The sequence below is a fragment of the Macroventuria anomochaeta genome (genome assembly GCF_010093625.1).
Source record: "Macroventuria anomochaeta strain CBS 525.71 unplaced genomic scaffold BU25scaffold_22, whole genome shotgun sequence".
NCBI lineage: Eukaryota > Fungi > Ascomycota > Dothideomycetes > Pleosporales > Didymellaceae > Macroventuria > Macroventuria anomochaeta.
The window spans coordinates 40,180-55,069 of NW_022985383.1; the positions used below are offsets into that span (position 1 = coordinate 40,180).

The following is a 14,890-nucleotide window of genomic DNA, read 5'->3' on the forward strand; positions in this document are numbered from 1 at the left end:
GTCATGACGTTCCCCCCGAACGGTGAAACGATTGGTTTTAGTGGAAGCTTAGTTGGCCGCTTGTCGAGCCTGTGTCTGAGTCTTGGGTGATGTTGAGGACACATACTGTCGACGAAGTGGAATGGCTTTCGATGCACCGGACGACGATGAGCCTAGCGTCTGATTGACACGCGAAAATCTCTTTGAGTCCGAAAACGCTCGAGCCGAATTGTCCCCTGCTAGAAACAATACTTTCCCCTCGTCGTCGCCGAAACCTGGATGATACGCGCTGCGCTTTCTCATTGGCACATTGTCGTCATTTGTCGCGGCCCCGCAGCGATACGAAAGGGCCGACCTTCCTGACCCTCAGGTCCTAAGTTTTATATACACCGCAACATCATCTAATGATGAGGAGGGTGAATGAAAACTGCTGAGCGAAGGGGATCTTGAACGTCTCGACTTGTAGACATGATGGTGATGCTGGACCCAAGCAGCGTCGTTTGCAAGTGTTCCTTTCCATATCCTCGGGGAATTTCGCCCATTACTCAGGAGACCTAGATGGGCGTCTGTGCGGTTGCAATGGTCTATGATACCGCGTGGCTGACTGGTTGCGAGGTTCTCGCGCCGGACGTATCTCCAACGAGAATCCAATTTACCGACATGGCAACGACAGGCAGAAGGCTGCAGTCCTTACAGAATCAACAGTTCCCTAAGTAACTCCGGGTTTAATGCTGGATAGAGACTGTTTCTCATCATCAGAGTCCATCGTCCTGCCTTCTCGTAGAACTCGATTGTGTGAGGGCTGATGGATGGGAAATGCTCGGATGGCCGACAACTGACGGCGTTGAGGCCGCGACTCAAGACTCTTCGGGTCCATTCTTTGTTCCACCAATCGGGTACATGGGAGACATGAATGAGCTAGTGCGAAGGAGACAGGCGCTGAAGCGCGAGAGGGAAGAGAACGATGCCAAAGATAGACGGCCAGAGGTGGAAGATGGTCATACTTGAGCTGAGTACCTCCAGCCTTCACCTAGGTTCTACTACCGACTACTCTTCGCGAGCTCCCCCAATCCTGCCGCCCAAACCAAATACCACGTCCTGCTCGCCCCGCCATCAATCCACCCATCATCCCAGTGCCCACCCACCCCGTCCCTGAAGAACTTAAAACTCTCTTTTGGGTCCAGCAGCGCCAGATTCGCATGCAATATTCCCCTCCAACCACCCTCCACACCATCAGGTCCATCTTTCAGCGCCCTACCGTCGCTGAACACGGCGTCCCATTCTTCTTTCACGAAAGAGCGGGGGCGGAGAAAGGAAGAAGAGGGGTTGAGTGGTACCATGTGAATACCGTGGATGAGCGCGGGCGAGTTGCCGAAGTAGGTCGTGTGGTCAATTTTGTTTTCGAAGAGGATGCCGGTGACTTTGTTGGGTAAGAAGCGTGGGGGTTGGACGGTGGAAGTGCTGGAAAAGTAGAAGTAGGTGTTGAATGAACGGGCTTGTACTGCAAGCATCAGGTTGCCTTTCCAAAGTCAGTTACGAGTCAAGGAGTAAGCTGCCGATGAAATCGGGTAAGTACGCACCTCGTTTCTCCATGTTCACATCACCAATGATCTTGCCCCACATCTTGACAGCATAGCTTGCGAAGCCATCTTCACTCGTACTTTCTTGGTCTTTCCCATCTGCGCTCTCAAACAGACCTTTTGCCCAGCTGTGGCCGTGCCACCAGTCAAAGCTGCGCTGAAACGGATAGTCTCTGCCATTGTAGTCGCTTTCAGCAAAGTCTTTGACTAGCATGTTCGTCCACGCTTTGTTATTCCCTTGCGTCAACCATTCAGGCTCCAGGTATCCGATGACTGCTGCGGTGTACACGAAGTAGCCGAAGTGGAAGTGATGGTCGTTGTAGTACGTGTTACCAAAGTCGGCGCCTGTGTCATTGAAGCCAGCGTTCGAAACAACTCCCTTCCAGCTGTTATCGTAGTAGAGAGGGTAGCGCTGCTGGTTTTCCACATACTTCGCCATTCCTTGCTTGAGTTGTGCAAGACCAGCGGAAGCAACCGCATTACTACCGAGCACATCTTTGATGACCCATATGATGGTTGCGAATTTGGCGAGCGCCTTGCCAGCGTAGTAGTGTGAGTCTGGCGGTATAGGCTCGGTCATGGCGCGCCGCAGGTCACGTTCTGCAATCGAACTGACAAAAGCGAGAACATCAGGCGGGTAGCGAATCTTTGCGTTGGCGCTCATGGTGGGGTTCCAAGGACCGAACGACATGGTGATGGGGAGGTTCGTCTCGATGAATGTGAGCTTCTCGGCCCACACTGCCGTTGCCATGCCCTTGGTTGAGGTGCGCAGCTGCAGGTCAGTGACTTGCCACCTGAGGTCAGGATCGAGGGATTGGATGTGGTGTGGTAAAGCAAATATCAGCAACGGCGAGGCTCCGATTTTCGTATAGCTAAACGAGTATGTAGCTTTTGCTTCGTTGACGACAGCAGTGAGCTTTGCTTCGCATACAAATGCTCCGACTGCCTTATCGTAGATTGCTTCTCCCTTGGGACCCATAGGGTTTCTCGCTACCTGGATCGTGCCTTGAAAAGCTGGCGGACCCAATAGCGTGCTGGCATCGATTTTGATGAACGTGCCAGCATCGTACGCGCTACCGGGTACTGGATTGACGTATATGAGCCAGTCCCTGCCATCAAAATCTTTGACCCGATACTTGGCTGTACGGCCAAGCATAACGGGTTTGTTGACTTCGACAAAGCCTCGTCCACCGGTCTGTACGGTGGGCATCGCGTTCCTGTACCCAGCAGTGACAAAGCTCATGCCTTGTACGACAGGAAAGGTTATCTTTGGCTCTTTTGAGGCTGGTTGTACATTGAGATTGATGTTGACGGAGAACGGGAGATGCGTGTCAGTAGTCAAGGTAGTCTGCGAATCGAGCTCAGTCGCGGAGAGGATGATGGATTGTTTGCGAGGGTTGGTAAAGACCTGGACGTGTAAATTGGTGCTATTCATTCTGCTCTGATCTCATCGCATCTTACCTTAGGAGGTTCTTCCGGTCCATATTGCAGGTCAACCTCCTCGACATGCCCAATATTTAAGCCCCACGTTTGCAGTACGCCTGGATCCTGCGATCCTTTGCCCCACCAGATGGAGTACGGATGCGTCCAGATCGGCTGGTTCTGTTCACCGAGGAATGCACCGGCATAGAAGCTATTGGTATGCAACGTGCGGAAGTCGTCATCCTCGATGCCCGTCTTCGGTACCGGGTGGTGATTGCTAATCGGGATCTGAGGCAAGATGTCGTCGGCCTGAATCGGTACGAAGATGTTGTCCGGAGGTATCTCATCGCTGGGCGCTGCAGCAGTTTTTCTATAGCCGAATAAGGTGAGAATATCTCTGCAGTGTTCGCACCATGTACGTGGGGTTTTCTTCGTATCGACTGTCGCGCTCGATGTTGTTGAGGTGACAGAATCTCTTTTCATCGATTGCTTGTTTCCCATGAGTATGTTTGCGGAGCTTGCGCTTTCGTTGTCCGTTGCGGTTTGTTTTCTCGCGCGGATATAGGTCCGGTGGCTGGTAGGAGTATTGTACGAAGCAAAAGGTGAGGAACGGCTAGAGCGATAGTACGAGGCAATCGCACTTAGGCTTGTAGGTGAAGTAGCGATATATGGCGGTGTAGGTGATGGTGAGATATTTGGACATCTCGAGTACGTGCATTGTGGTGTTGACTCGAAGATCTGGGAAGGTGCAGGCGGTCAGTTTGTCCCAGCAAGTGGCTCAGTGCCAAACACAGACCCAAGGACAACGCTTTCGAACTGACCCAGCATCTAGGTGAAGGAAGATCTTGAGACGGAGGAGACATCCGGATACAAAAAAAAAGTGTTGGTAAGGAGGTTGGAAGTCGGCAGTCGCGAACCGTAGTCAGAGGTCAAGCGACACCGCTGGCGCGGACGGAAGGTGCGTATTCCAAAAAGAAGCCACACTCGAAGGTACACTTACTTTGGCATCCGAGAAAATCGAAGATAAGATCCGATTTGTCACAGGTTCGACGTTCCCCACTGGACATGCTGACAGTTGTGGAGTATATAGAGAAGACAGAAAAAACACAATAACCAGGAGATGACTAGCCATATTGCAAAGAGCGGACGGCCTCTACTCATGGTCGAGCGACGCATGATATACGAAACTGGCGCTGGACCTGGATGCCATCGCACGTGAAAAGGAGAAGGAGTTGTTCATGGCCGTAGTAGAAGGGTTCGGACATGTTTCTTACTAAAGGCAAGTGCTCAAATGCTGCCACAATCATTGATACGCAGATGCCATCAACCGCTGTATACTAGAGAGTACAGACGCCGTGACCTTCATATGAGGAAATATCAGTATGGTGTAACTCGAGATTTGACTGGTGTACATATGTTAAGTGGTTGCACCCACGGATCGAATCCGTCAACTGCTCCGGTCACACGAGATCACAAGATCCGGGGTCGGGCAACCTAGGAGGTACGAAAACTTTCAACGTTCAGTCGAGGTCCCACTCTGCTATGTGCGGGTCGCAACATGACTCTATCAACTTTTCCCTGTAAACGCCTGTGCAATGCATTCTCTGCCCAGACCACTCCACCACACCCATACACAATGACAACAGTCATCTAAACCAACGGCTTCCGCATAGGCGCAATAACACCCCCCTTAACCAGCACCCTCGGTAGCACCGCATCCTGATGACTCTTCTTAGTAGTCCACTCCCTGCCCTTCGGCTGTCGAAGACTCCTCTCATACTGCTCCTTACTCTCGAACGGAAACGGCAGACTGCCCGCTAAGTATTTCTTATTCGGCTTGACCGTCTTCTCATTAATAATCACTCTCTCAAGGTTGCGATCTTTGCGCTTCGTAGCGTCGATTCCGGGGGTGAGGGTGGTGGATTTCCACCCCCGGTTGCGCCGACGCTCGGCTTTGGTCATGCCGTCGCCGGCCCAGGAGCCCCAGCCGGGCAGGAAGTCGGTTGTGGATTTGGAGGCCTCGTCTTTGGTCGTGTCGGCTTTTTCGAGCGCGAAGTCGGCGGCCACGTTGTCGCCTGCGAAACCTTTGGCGGTGAGGAGGTGGTTGCGGTTCAGGGCGGTGAGGTCGAGGTCGTCGCCTTCGTCAGAGTCGACTTCGTCTTCATCATCGTCTTGACCGCCGAGAACGGTGGCCCAGCCATCATCATCAGCTGCAGTGATGCGCTGTTGCAGGAAGTCGTCAACTGTCTCTTTTTGTGCAGAGGGTCTGGCTGAGGGTTTGGCAGAGGGTTTGGCAGAGGGTTTGGCTGCGGGTTGCTGCTCGTCTTCGGAGGCAAAGTCGGTGAAGGGGAGGAGGTCGTCTTCGGCTGGTGCGTCTTTCTTGCTCTTCTTTGCCTTGGCGGCTTTGGCAAGGAAGGGGTTCGGTGCGTCGGTTTCGGTCTCAGCGTCGACCTTTGCGTGCTCACTCTTTTGTGTCTTGCGTGTGCCGTTCGACAGACCCGTCGAGAATGGGTTCTGGGGCTTCTCGGCCTTACGCGTGCCACTCGACAGTCCATTCGTAGCAGCTTCCTCTGCCTCCTCATCAGAGCCAGCATGCTCCTCAAATTCGCTACCCTTGACTGGAATAGCTGTCGTGACAACCTTGCCCGGCCCATACTTGCGGCGCCCAACACGTGTGGCATTCTCCCCGACCTCATCTTCACTGTTCTCACCCGCCAATTCGCGTCGCATGCTCTCAATCGCCGCGTTGTTTTCTGCGCGCTTCGCCACCTCAGCCTTCTGCATGAACGCCATCTGACCCAGCTTCGAGCCCTTGTCCGAGAACGGGTTCTCCAGCTGGCCAAGCTGGCGCTGCAGAAGCTCATCATCATCAGCATCAGACCCTGACTCGTCCTCGCTCTCGTTGCCAACGCTAGGCACATCCGAGCCCTGGTCATCAGAGTCGTGGACCTGCTTGCCCTCGATACGGCGTCTCAGTTCCTCGTTGCGCTTCGCCATCTCGGTGACACCAGCCAGCGCATCCTGGTCCCAGGCCGCACGACCGGTCGCCTTGATGCCCTTGGCCCACTTGCCCTCGCGATGCTTCGCACCCATGCGCTCCTCTGCCCTACGGCGGTCATTGTGCTCGCGTTCCTCTTCTGAGAGATCGACACCATCAGCCTTGAGCTGTTCGCGCTCTTTCTCAAGCAGCCTCTCGCGCTCTTTGCGGTGCACGCGGCGGTACGCTTTGCTCTTGATCTTCTTGATGCGCTTGGCACGCACTTCTTCGCGGAAGAGGAGTTCGCGCTCCATGCGTAGTTGAGCTCGGCGCTTTTCGACTTCTTCGATGGGGAGCTTGTTCGTCTGCAGGACCTCCCACTTTTGGATCTGCTCTTCGTCGTCGTTGCCGTTTGAAAGGCCGCTCTGTTGGAGGATGGATTGGATGGTGGTCTCGAGGTCGTTTGCGGGTGCGGAGGTTGTGGTGGGAAGGAGACGGTCCTCGCCCATAGCCTTGCCGGCGTCTTTGTGTTGCAGCGGGAAGGAGAGGTGCTCAGCGCGGCGGTTCTGCTTGATGGTATCGGTCCAGCGGTCGAGGGTCTCGTTGGCTTTGGCGTTGGCGGCAGCGCGGTCGAGCTTGTCCTGCTGTCGCTTCGGCAAGGGTGCATCCAGCTTTCGCGCAATATCGTTCCGCTTCGAGCTCTTGTCGTCCCGCAACAACTTGAGTGCCCTCTTCTTCTCCTCGTCTGCGGCCTTTGGCTTGAAGCTCAGCAGATCCACTTTTCTCGACACGCCGAACTCATCTGGTGCTGCGGACTCATGCACTTCAACCCTCTTGCCCTTTGAGTGGCTCTCGTCTCCTGTGGCGAGCGACGAGATCAGGTCCTTCAGCTGCGCCTGTCGATCCTCCTCGTCTTCTTCATCATCGCTCGACTGATCGCTCGACAGATCGCTCGACAGATCGCTCGCCCCATCCCTGCCCACATCCTCGCCCTCACTCGGCTCCTCACTATCACTCCCAAGCCCCCCCTCCCCCTCCTCCTCCTTCTTCTTCTTCTTCTCCCTCTCCCTCTCCCTCTCCCTCTCCCTCTGCCTCTCCCTCTTCTCCTCCCTCTCGTCCTCCTCATACTGGTCCAGCGCCGTCGCAAGATCGATCCCCTCGTCCCCAAAATCATCCTCCTCACTCTCATCCATATCCACATCGCTTCCCTCGTCGACAATCCTCCCCTTGCTCTTCACCTTCAGGCTCTTCCCATTCTTGCTGCTGCCGCGAAAACTGTACCCCTCAAACCGCTCCTCGTCGCTCTCGCCAAACGCCTCGTCGGAATCAATGTCCTCGTCGTCGTCCTCGTCGACGTGGCCCATGGTCCACGTATTGCCCTCGCTGTCGCTGCCCTCGTCGTAGCTGTCATCTCCGCCCCGCCTTTTCACTTTTTTGCGTTGTGCGCCCTCTTCGTCTTCGTCTTCCTCGTCCGAGTCGCCGTCGTCGTCGCGCGCGCGTTTCTTGTGGAAGCTCGGGTCCAGCTCGCCGAGGCGGTTTTTGCGGATCTTGGTTTTCTCGGGGTTGTCGTACTGGGCGATCGCGAAAGCGTTCAGCGCTCGTTTGGACGCTTTCTTGCTGTTCCGCTCGCCGGGCGCGCGGCCTTTTTGCTTTGGCGCCGCGGCGCTTTGGACGGAACTGCGCGCTATGCGAGGCGGCATGTTGCGCGTTGCGTTGCGTTGTGTTGTGTGGGCGGGAGAGTGGAGAGACTGTGTGGGAGGGAATGGGTGGAGGGCGAAATCTTGGCGTCAACTTTTTTTTGGGCGGACGTGCGCAGCCTCGGAGGTCCGCAGCGGAGGTTCACCACCATCCCCAATCGCAGGCATCGCCCATCCCCGACCGCAACATCGCCCATTGCGCCTTCCCTCTCGACATCACTCGGCCGACCGCGCCTTCCCTGAGCCAAGCGACGGCCCGCTCCATCTCTCGGCGCATACATAGGCGGCCACCATGTTCAAGCCCACACCCGCCCTGCAGGGCACCCTGCGACGCCTCCCTCTCAGCACCAAGCAAGCCGGCAAAGAATACTACAAGGGCAACCGCGTCGGGTCAATGGGCACAATCAACCGCTACGGCAACTTCACACCGGACTGGAACAAGGTCAGGACGTATGTGTATCCCGTGCATGGGACGAAGAACTCCGAGGTATGTACGAGCGCAGGGCGTGCTATTCCCCCTCTGGGCCTCCACGGAGACGACAGGGTCGTGGGGGGATTGGAAGTCAGGACTTGGGTTCGGGGGGAAGGCTGACGAATGAGCAGTTGACGCCCTTCGTCGCCGAAACGGTCCAAAAGACGCGCACCACCGACTCTGGCCAGGCCGAAGTGTACCCCAAGCGCTTCACCGGCGAGGACTACCTGCGGGCGTGGAAAATGGCGGGCGGGCATGACGTCGTGTATGACGAGGATGCGAGCAAAGCGAGAACGAATATGCCGGTGCCGTTTGAAGAGAGGCGGTGATGAGCCGTTCGAGGAGTGGCTCGAGGAGTGGCTCGAGGAGTGGTTCGATGAGAAGAGCAGGATTCGCGTGAACCTAAGAGAGCCTCATGCTTGGTGCGCCAAGAGAAGGTGTCAGGGAACGGTTGCTGTGTGATGCAAGCTCTACAGGCGTGGTGCATGTACGATTGGAGCAGGACGAGGCATATCACTTGCGTAGGCCAAGTTTCATAGCAGGGCTTTTTCATAGCAGGGCTGTTGGAGGAGCACTGCGCTGGCGGTCTGAGGATCCAGTGTGTTGTTGTGTATGCGTATTGTACATTCTAGGGTATCTTGTACTTTCCCGGTCATCCGTCTACGTCCAGACTATCATACAGGCCTTGCACCCCTACTCCAGCCTCTTTACAGCAAAGAAGTAGTTCCCCCAATCCTCTCCACCCTTGACTTCCTTCCACCCAAGCCCCGGCACATACATCACACCCAGACTCCTGGCCGATGCCCCATCCCACCCCGGTTCCTTCGCAAAGTACCCCCTCAACTCATCTTCGTTCACATACTTGCCCCACTCGTGCGTCCCCTTCGGCACAATCCCCAGCACGTCTTCGGCCATGACGTTCGTAACCAGCCAGCTGGTCCACGTGCGCGCAATCGTGCTCATCACCAGCCAGCCGCCGGGCTTGACGTGCGGGAGCAGATTGGAAATGAATGGCCCGGGCGCGTTGACGTGCTCGAGGACTTCGAAGAGGGTGACGATGTCGTACGCCTCCTCGGGGCGCGTGGGCAAGGGAAGGTCTTCGATGCTCGTGTTGAGGTATGTGAGCCGTCCTGGCTCCATGAGCAGAGGATCGCGACGCTTGTGGCCCTCGGCGATCTTCAGCACGCCCGGTGTCGGGTCGATAGCTGTGACGCTGTGTGTGTCTGGTAGTCGGGCGGCCGACTCGGCGAAGATGCCGCCACCGCAGCCAATGTCAAGGTACTTGAGCTTCTGTGAGGGGGTCATGGGGTCGTTGAAGCGGCAGGACGCGATGAAGTCGTGTCGGAGGGGGTTCATGAGGTGTAGCAGGCGCGAGGAGCCATGTGGATCCCACCATGATGAGGCGAGCGCGTTGAAGTGCGATACTTCGGTTGGGTCGACGGTCGAGTCTGGGGAGCGCGAGGGGTTGTGCGGGCGTGTGGGTGTGGTGGTGAAGGCGCGGGTTGCTGTGTAGGGTAGCCGTAGACTTTGGGATAATGTCGGCCTCTGTGTTTGTGCAGGTTGGCGTATACAGCGCTGTATCGAGCGTATTGCCCGCACTGAAGTATGCGGCCTCATGGTTGTGCTCTCGATTCTTGTCCGTCTGTCTCGTCGCGACGACGATGAAGGTCGACGAGTTGATGTCACTCCAGAAAGTCCGTGCACGGGCCAGACCATTTCGCACTCGGCGATCATGATGCTTTGCCGACACACATTACGAGCAAACTCTGTACGAACTCAGGCCGAGTCTTTGGACGTTACCAAGGTTCCCAGGGATGGGATTCGAGGGCCACGCACAAATGTGGCACATGCTTGCCTCGTCGCTGAGAGACGTTCTCTCGTTTCACCTCCACTGTACGGTCCAGATTCACTCCATTTGCTTCCACCACCTGATGGTACTTCTGCAAGATGGTGAACGATGGCTTTTGCCCAATATGCCAGGCAATGCTGGCCACACCGGACACACCAACAGCGTGAACCGCACACCACCACGGCGGAGAACCATTCCGGCAAACGTGCCTGTCGCGCTGTCCCACTTGCGGGCTGAATCCGCTGGTCTAAACGTCTCCCAGTCACTGGTTTGGAGAATGTCTCTTCTCAAAGGCAGAACTAATGAATTCTCCTTTGGGGTCAGACCGTTGAACGGGAAATACATGGAATTCATGCTCTGTTAACCCTCCAGCTACGCACAGACGTTTCGCCGACCGTACGTATTTCCAACGAATTCAAGTCTACCAAGCCCTCAAGCCTGGGGGTATTACGTAAGCAGTTGGCCAGCGAAGTTGTACAGAACGATCGTTGGAGTTTTGAAAATCCGGACATGACGATCGACCACGGTCTGGATCGCAAAGACGAACGGAATGTTTGAATCGGTATGTTGTCTACAATATTGATCTAACAGTGCTTGCTCAGACCAGGATTCGGAAATTTGATATTTGCAGTGATGATCCTTTTGGCTGCTATCAGTGCCGTAGAGATATTCACGTCAACGTCAATACCTCCGTGATGGTCTCCCACACTGCCGCAGATTCGCTCATAAGGTCATGAGTTTTCTCCTAGAGGACTGAATCGAACCAGAGCAGAGATGTGGGCGATCTCGTGCACGACGCTGATACGCTTAGATCCTGACACATCTCAATCGTGTATCAACATACATATCTGGTTCAAATGCAAGCTCTCGGTACCGAATTGTGCCGCTTCCCAACACGCAGCACGCTCTCTTATGTTCCTTCGGGCTTGTGTGTGAAGCCAACAATCTGCTCTTTGCCACAGTTGTAGACAAGATGTACTGAGAATTCGGCAAAACATTCTGTTACAAGTCGGGGACTTCGCCAGCATGGCCATACAAGGGAACGGTTTGCACGTGAGCGTAGATGCATATTGGGGATGTGCGAGTGGGGCTGGCAGCTACCGCGTCGAAGTGCTCGGTGAATACATCGAGTTGGTGCCGTATATTGGCTGCAATGTTCTGATTCAGGCGGCTGCTGAACCCAGGTTCGACGCTTTGATCTCCGTTGTCGAAGGACGCTCTCGGAGCCCTCGGTTGAGGATCAGTCTCGAAAACAATGTTTCAGTTTATAATGGTTGCTGAAATGTACAGACCCCCCTGAACTTGGTTCACTACCGCAACAGACTTATGTTATGTAAGAATGAAGGCTTCTAAGTGACTGTTTCTATCTTGGTTGACAGAATTGACAGTTTGGTACATGTCCTGCAGGGCAACAACGTGGTGAACGGCCACTCACAAGGCTGTCGACCCTTACGAACCACGGTACGTACCTACTGCACGCATCACTGTAACAAGGTCAGGGGGGTCTGCACATTTTTGCAAGCACCGATACGCAAAACGGGGATGACCGCTGAAGACAGTCGCGACCAGAAAGGCAATTGAAATGTCTTGGTGCTGTATGTTCGAATGAATCGCAAGGATGACTTCCGCGATTCTGGTCCTCAACTAAGTCAAAAGTTCGGGCGATGGAATCTTGAACCTCAACTCACGATCAGCTCTTGAGTGGACCCAGGAGGTAGTTAGTGCCTTGAGATGCGCAGATGGGTTCAAGTCTGATACATATTTTGCCTTAATCGCCTAGAACCGTTCGTGTTGCGAGTTTGCCTGTTGTAAGCCATGTGATGTATATTGTCGGTATGACTGAGGCCTAGGAGACGCGAGCATCCAGTTGTCTTGTGAGCTTTTTCTCTTTGAGCCACTCCTCCTGGATCGAAGGCAAGACGAAGGCTTGCACGATATCGATTTCTTGTTCGTCCAGCGAGACGGTGTCAGAGAGGTCTGTGTCGATTCGCACACTGTCTGGACGAAGTGGAGGGATGTCCATGCGGTGGCATTGTCGCTGGCAAGGCGAGATGGCTTCGAAGGCCTCGATCTCTTCGAGGTCGAATTCGCAGTAGCAGCTGTCCACGACATGTTGCGGCGCAGTGTCGCAATGGTAATGGGTGCGAGAGTAGGTTCAGTAAGCACGAGGTCTGGGGATGCAGCTTTTATGCTGGAAGATATAGGGGTGTCAAAACCGGTACTTTGGTATCGAGATTACTCGAGCCATGGTAGACTAGCTCGTGGAAGCCTTGGTGTTGAGAAAACAGATTCCGAGACATGGATGGTCACCCAACAGGAAATGAGTGTCAGAAAATCGATGATCATATTGTGAACAGTAGTGTCCAAAATCGCGATATGACATGTGTTTGAGGAAGGTTGAGGGGACAGAGCAAGCTTTCGCCAAACTGCGATCGAAGCGGGTCCGCTAAGGGTGAGACGAATCAGCATTGGCGGTGCCCTTCACCTGCACAGCAAGCTTTAGGGTGAGTCATTTATGTTGCATGCTTTCTGACTTGGGCGGGTGTGTCCGTGCAGATTGTGTACGGGCAGTTTCTGAAAAGCAGTCTTACGCACATGCAGTTCAGGTGCAGTTCAGTAGATTGAATACCTGCAGCTCCCTAGTCTCATTGAGGAGCAGAGAAGCTTTTGTGGTTCTACATCGGCCTGTTTGTCGATGCATCGCATCCATATTTTGCTTTTGTGTGCAGACATACACGTGCAGCACTGATACGTTCCAGACCCAGCGCATTGTCTTCTGCTACCGGATCTCGGCAGTGAATGCTACGCACACCTGATGCCGCGCCTTCCAGGACCCCATACTGTGTGGGGTGGCCCCCAAAATCCGCAAAAGCTTAAAAGGACTGCCACTCCCGCTGCCACATATTGTGGCACAGTCATTCATTTGTTTGTTGCAAGTACCTGCATCTCGTTTGGCTTTTATGTTTTCGACGTTCTTTCAAGCTTGACTATATCTCTCCTAATCATACACAGATCTCACTTCAAAGCTTCCTTCAGCGAGTCGCCAGCTCTTCGATCTCCTGCTGAACTCAATTCGCTTTCGCTCTTCCCCTGCCTGATACTTAGTGTATACGTGTCTTGAACGCCGAAACGACTGGCCGCCCATTACCGGAGTTACTATAAGGGAAACTGCACATAGGAAAAAAATCACAACAAGGAAACAAAGATCTCCGTTCCACCGAGGACCGGTAACCAAGAAATGTACAAAAGGAAACAGATATGGCACCGCTCTGCCAGCGCTCATGTTTCGATTTAGCCTTCATTTCAGAAGGATGGGGGGTGGGGGTGGGGGTGGGGAGGTTGAGGTTTGACTGTACAGCACTTAGCTGGTTGCAAAGAACCTCTGAACGAGGCCATTACCGGTAGGGTCGCCCTGGACGTTGTCAGGGTAGATGTAGAACGCAAGCGCGATGATGGCGTAGCTATCCAAAGTTAGCGTAGGTTAATGTGTCGAAAATGAGTTTGCTTACGTTCCCAGGCACATAGCGCCCTCGAGGTAATTGCTCTTTCCATCCTGGATCAGGTAGTTGACGATCAACACCGAGATGAAGAAGATGATGGTTTCGAAACCCTGGAAGTGCAGAGTCATGGGCTGGCCCATGATCCAGCCGAGGATGACAAGGAAAGGCGTAACGAAGAGCGCAATCTGCATGGAGCTGCCAATTGCGACATTGATGGCAAGATCCATCTTGCCCTTGTATGCGACGATGACGGCTGTAACGTGTTCGGCGGCGTTTCCAACGATAGGGATCAGGATCAAACCGACGAAGGTCTTGCTGATGTGTGCGGATTCGACGATGGAATCGATACTGTCGACGAGATATTCGGCGCAGACGGCGACAAGGACGGTGACGAGAACGAGGGCTACGCCAGCGGCGACAGGGGAAAGGATCTGGCCGTCCTCGTTCTCCTCGTTTCCACCTTCCTGGTTCTCGACATCGGCGAAGAGGTCGTGGTGCGAGTAAAGCTGGAAGTACAGGTAGAGAATGTACAGAATGAGGAGGATGATCGAGGTGCCGTGGGACAGGAGTAGGACATTCTTCTCGGCTTCGTGAGTACCGCCGTTCTGCTTGTCGCCGGAGATGGTCGCGTAGAGTGTCGCGGGAATGATCAGTGAAGCAGATGCAACAGCCATGAGCGAAGACATGGTTGATGCGACGGTCTCGTTGAAGCTGCGCTCCTGCTCGCGAATACCGCCAGCCAGGAAACAGCAGCCCAGAACAAGCAGGATGTTGGAGAGAATGCTACCCAGCATGCTAGCCTGGACAATGCGAATCTCGCCCTGCTTGAGCGCAACGATACTAACGATCAGCTCGACGGCATTGCCAAAGGTCGCATTCATAAGGCCACCCAGCGTCTGGCCGAGCTTGGCGGAGAGCTCCTCGGTCGCAAAGGAGAGCAGCGCAGCGAGCGGAATGATGGCGATGAAGTTGAGAATGAAGACGGCGGTGGGGTTCCAGTTGAGCGCGCCGGCGATGATGCCAATAGGCACGAAGACGAGGAAGATGTTGACATAGTTGCTCACCAGTGTCGCATACACCAGATGCAGGACGTGCTTGGGCAGTCTGGTGATGGCAGGCTCGTCGGGGCGGGTGTGGCCTATCAGCGGAGTTTGCTCTGTCGAGCCATTTTGGGGTTGCGGCATAGTCGGTTCGCTGGAGGAACGAGCGCTGCCGTGGCGACCAAGGCGGTTGAAGTCGCGCTTTATGTTTTCTGCCAAGTCCGATTAGCCAAGACTCGCCGAGTACCTTTGTACTATCGGAGAAGCGCTGCGGCGGAGACGGTAGGGAGCGGTGGTGCTGCGCTTGGAGGCGAGAAGTGACAGGTTACAGGATCGTGAACGTGGGTGTTGGAGGGTGCTGCGTTCCAAGACAA

General features: G+C 54.6%; 6 protein-coding genes across 6 annotated transcripts; 2 read left to right on the forward strand and 4 right to left on the reverse strand.

Annotated features, from left to right (window-relative positions):
- Positions 1 to 1,019: 1,019 nt before the first annotated feature.
- BU25DRAFT_432282 (glycoside hydrolase family 81 protein) lies at positions 1,020 to 4,113 on the reverse strand (the record flags this gene model as incomplete). Its single annotated transcript, XM_033708714.1, has 5 exons — positions 1,020 to 1,498; positions 1,560 to 2,967; positions 3,021 to 3,351; positions 3,623 to 3,627; positions 3,982 to 4,113. 5 exons carry the CDS (start codon positions 4,111 to 4,113, stop codon positions 1,020 to 1,022), a joined length of 2,355 nt encoding a protein of 784 aa, XP_033560274.1.
- A 397-nt stretch (positions 4,114 to 4,510) lies between these two features.
- Positions 4,511 to 7,673, reverse strand: BU25DRAFT_440840 (Utp14-domain-containing protein). Its single transcript, XM_033709202.1, has one exon. The coding sequence runs from the start codon at positions 7,656 to 7,658 to the stop codon at positions 4,632 to 4,634; it is 3,027 nt and encodes a 1,008-aa protein (XP_033560275.1). The 5' UTR covers positions 7,659 to 7,673; the 3' UTR covers positions 4,511 to 4,631.
- Positions 7,674 to 7,808: 135 nt separating this feature from the next.
- BU25DRAFT_411917 (uncharacterized protein) lies at positions 7,809 to 8,818 on the forward strand. The gene is made up of 2 exons (XM_033706668.1): positions 7,809 to 8,142; positions 8,259 to 8,818. The coding sequence occupies exons 1-2, from the start codon at positions 7,948 to 7,950 to the stop codon at positions 8,454 to 8,456; spliced, it is 393 nt and encodes a 130-aa protein (XP_033560276.1). The 5' UTR covers positions 7,809 to 7,947; the 3' UTR covers positions 8,457 to 8,818.
- BU25DRAFT_411918 (hexaprenyldihydroxybenzoate methyltransferase mitochondrial precursor) lies at positions 8,729 to 9,978 on the reverse strand. Its single transcript, XM_033706669.1, has one exon. It carries the CDS (start codon positions 9,742 to 9,744, stop codon positions 8,821 to 8,823), a length of 924 nt encoding a protein of 307 aa, XP_033560277.1. The 5' UTR covers positions 9,745 to 9,978; the 3' UTR covers positions 8,729 to 8,820.
- Positions 9,979 to 12,732: 2,754 nt separating this feature from the next.
- BU25DRAFT_411920 (uncharacterized protein) lies at positions 12,733 to 13,162 on the forward strand. Its single transcript, XM_033706670.1, has one exon. The coding sequence runs from the start codon at positions 12,792 to 12,794 to the stop codon at positions 13,095 to 13,097; it is 306 nt and encodes a 101-aa protein (XP_033560278.1). The 5' UTR covers positions 12,733 to 12,791; the 3' UTR covers positions 13,098 to 13,162.
- Positions 13,150 to 14,728, reverse strand: BU25DRAFT_411922 (calcium/proton exchanger). Its single transcript, XM_033706671.1, has one exon. The coding sequence runs from the start codon at positions 14,658 to 14,660 to the stop codon at positions 13,482 to 13,484; it is 1,179 nt and encodes a 392-aa protein (XP_033560279.1). The 5' UTR covers positions 14,661 to 14,728; the 3' UTR covers positions 13,150 to 13,481.
- Positions 14,729 to 14,890: the final 162 nt, after the last annotated feature.

Excerpts from the sequence above, each read along its gene's own strand:
- BU25DRAFT_411918 (XM_033706669.1), bottom strand. The coding sequence starts at position 9,744 with ATGAGGCCGCATACTTCAGTGCGGGCAATACGCTCGATACAGCGCTGT.
- BU25DRAFT_440840 (XM_033709202.1), bottom strand. The coding sequence starts at position 7,658 with ATGCCGCCTCGCATAGCGCGCAGTTCCGTCCAAAGCGCCGCGGCGCCA.
- BU25DRAFT_411917 (XM_033706668.1), top strand. The coding sequence starts at position 7,948 with ATGTTCAAGCCCACACCCGCCCTGCAGGGCACCCTGCGACGCCTCCCT. Across the intron at positions 8,143-8,258 it reads ATGGGACGAAGAACTCCGAG|TTGACGCCCTTCGTCGCCGA; the intron begins GTATGTACGAGC and ends ACGAATGAGCAG.
- BU25DRAFT_411920 (XM_033706670.1), top strand. The coding sequence starts at position 12,792 with ATGCCGCGCCTTCCAGGACCCCATACTGTGTGGGGTGGCCCCCAAAAT.
- BU25DRAFT_411922 (XM_033706671.1), bottom strand. The coding sequence starts at position 14,660 with ATGCCGCAACCCCAAAATGGCTCGACAGAGCAAACTCCGCTGATAGGC.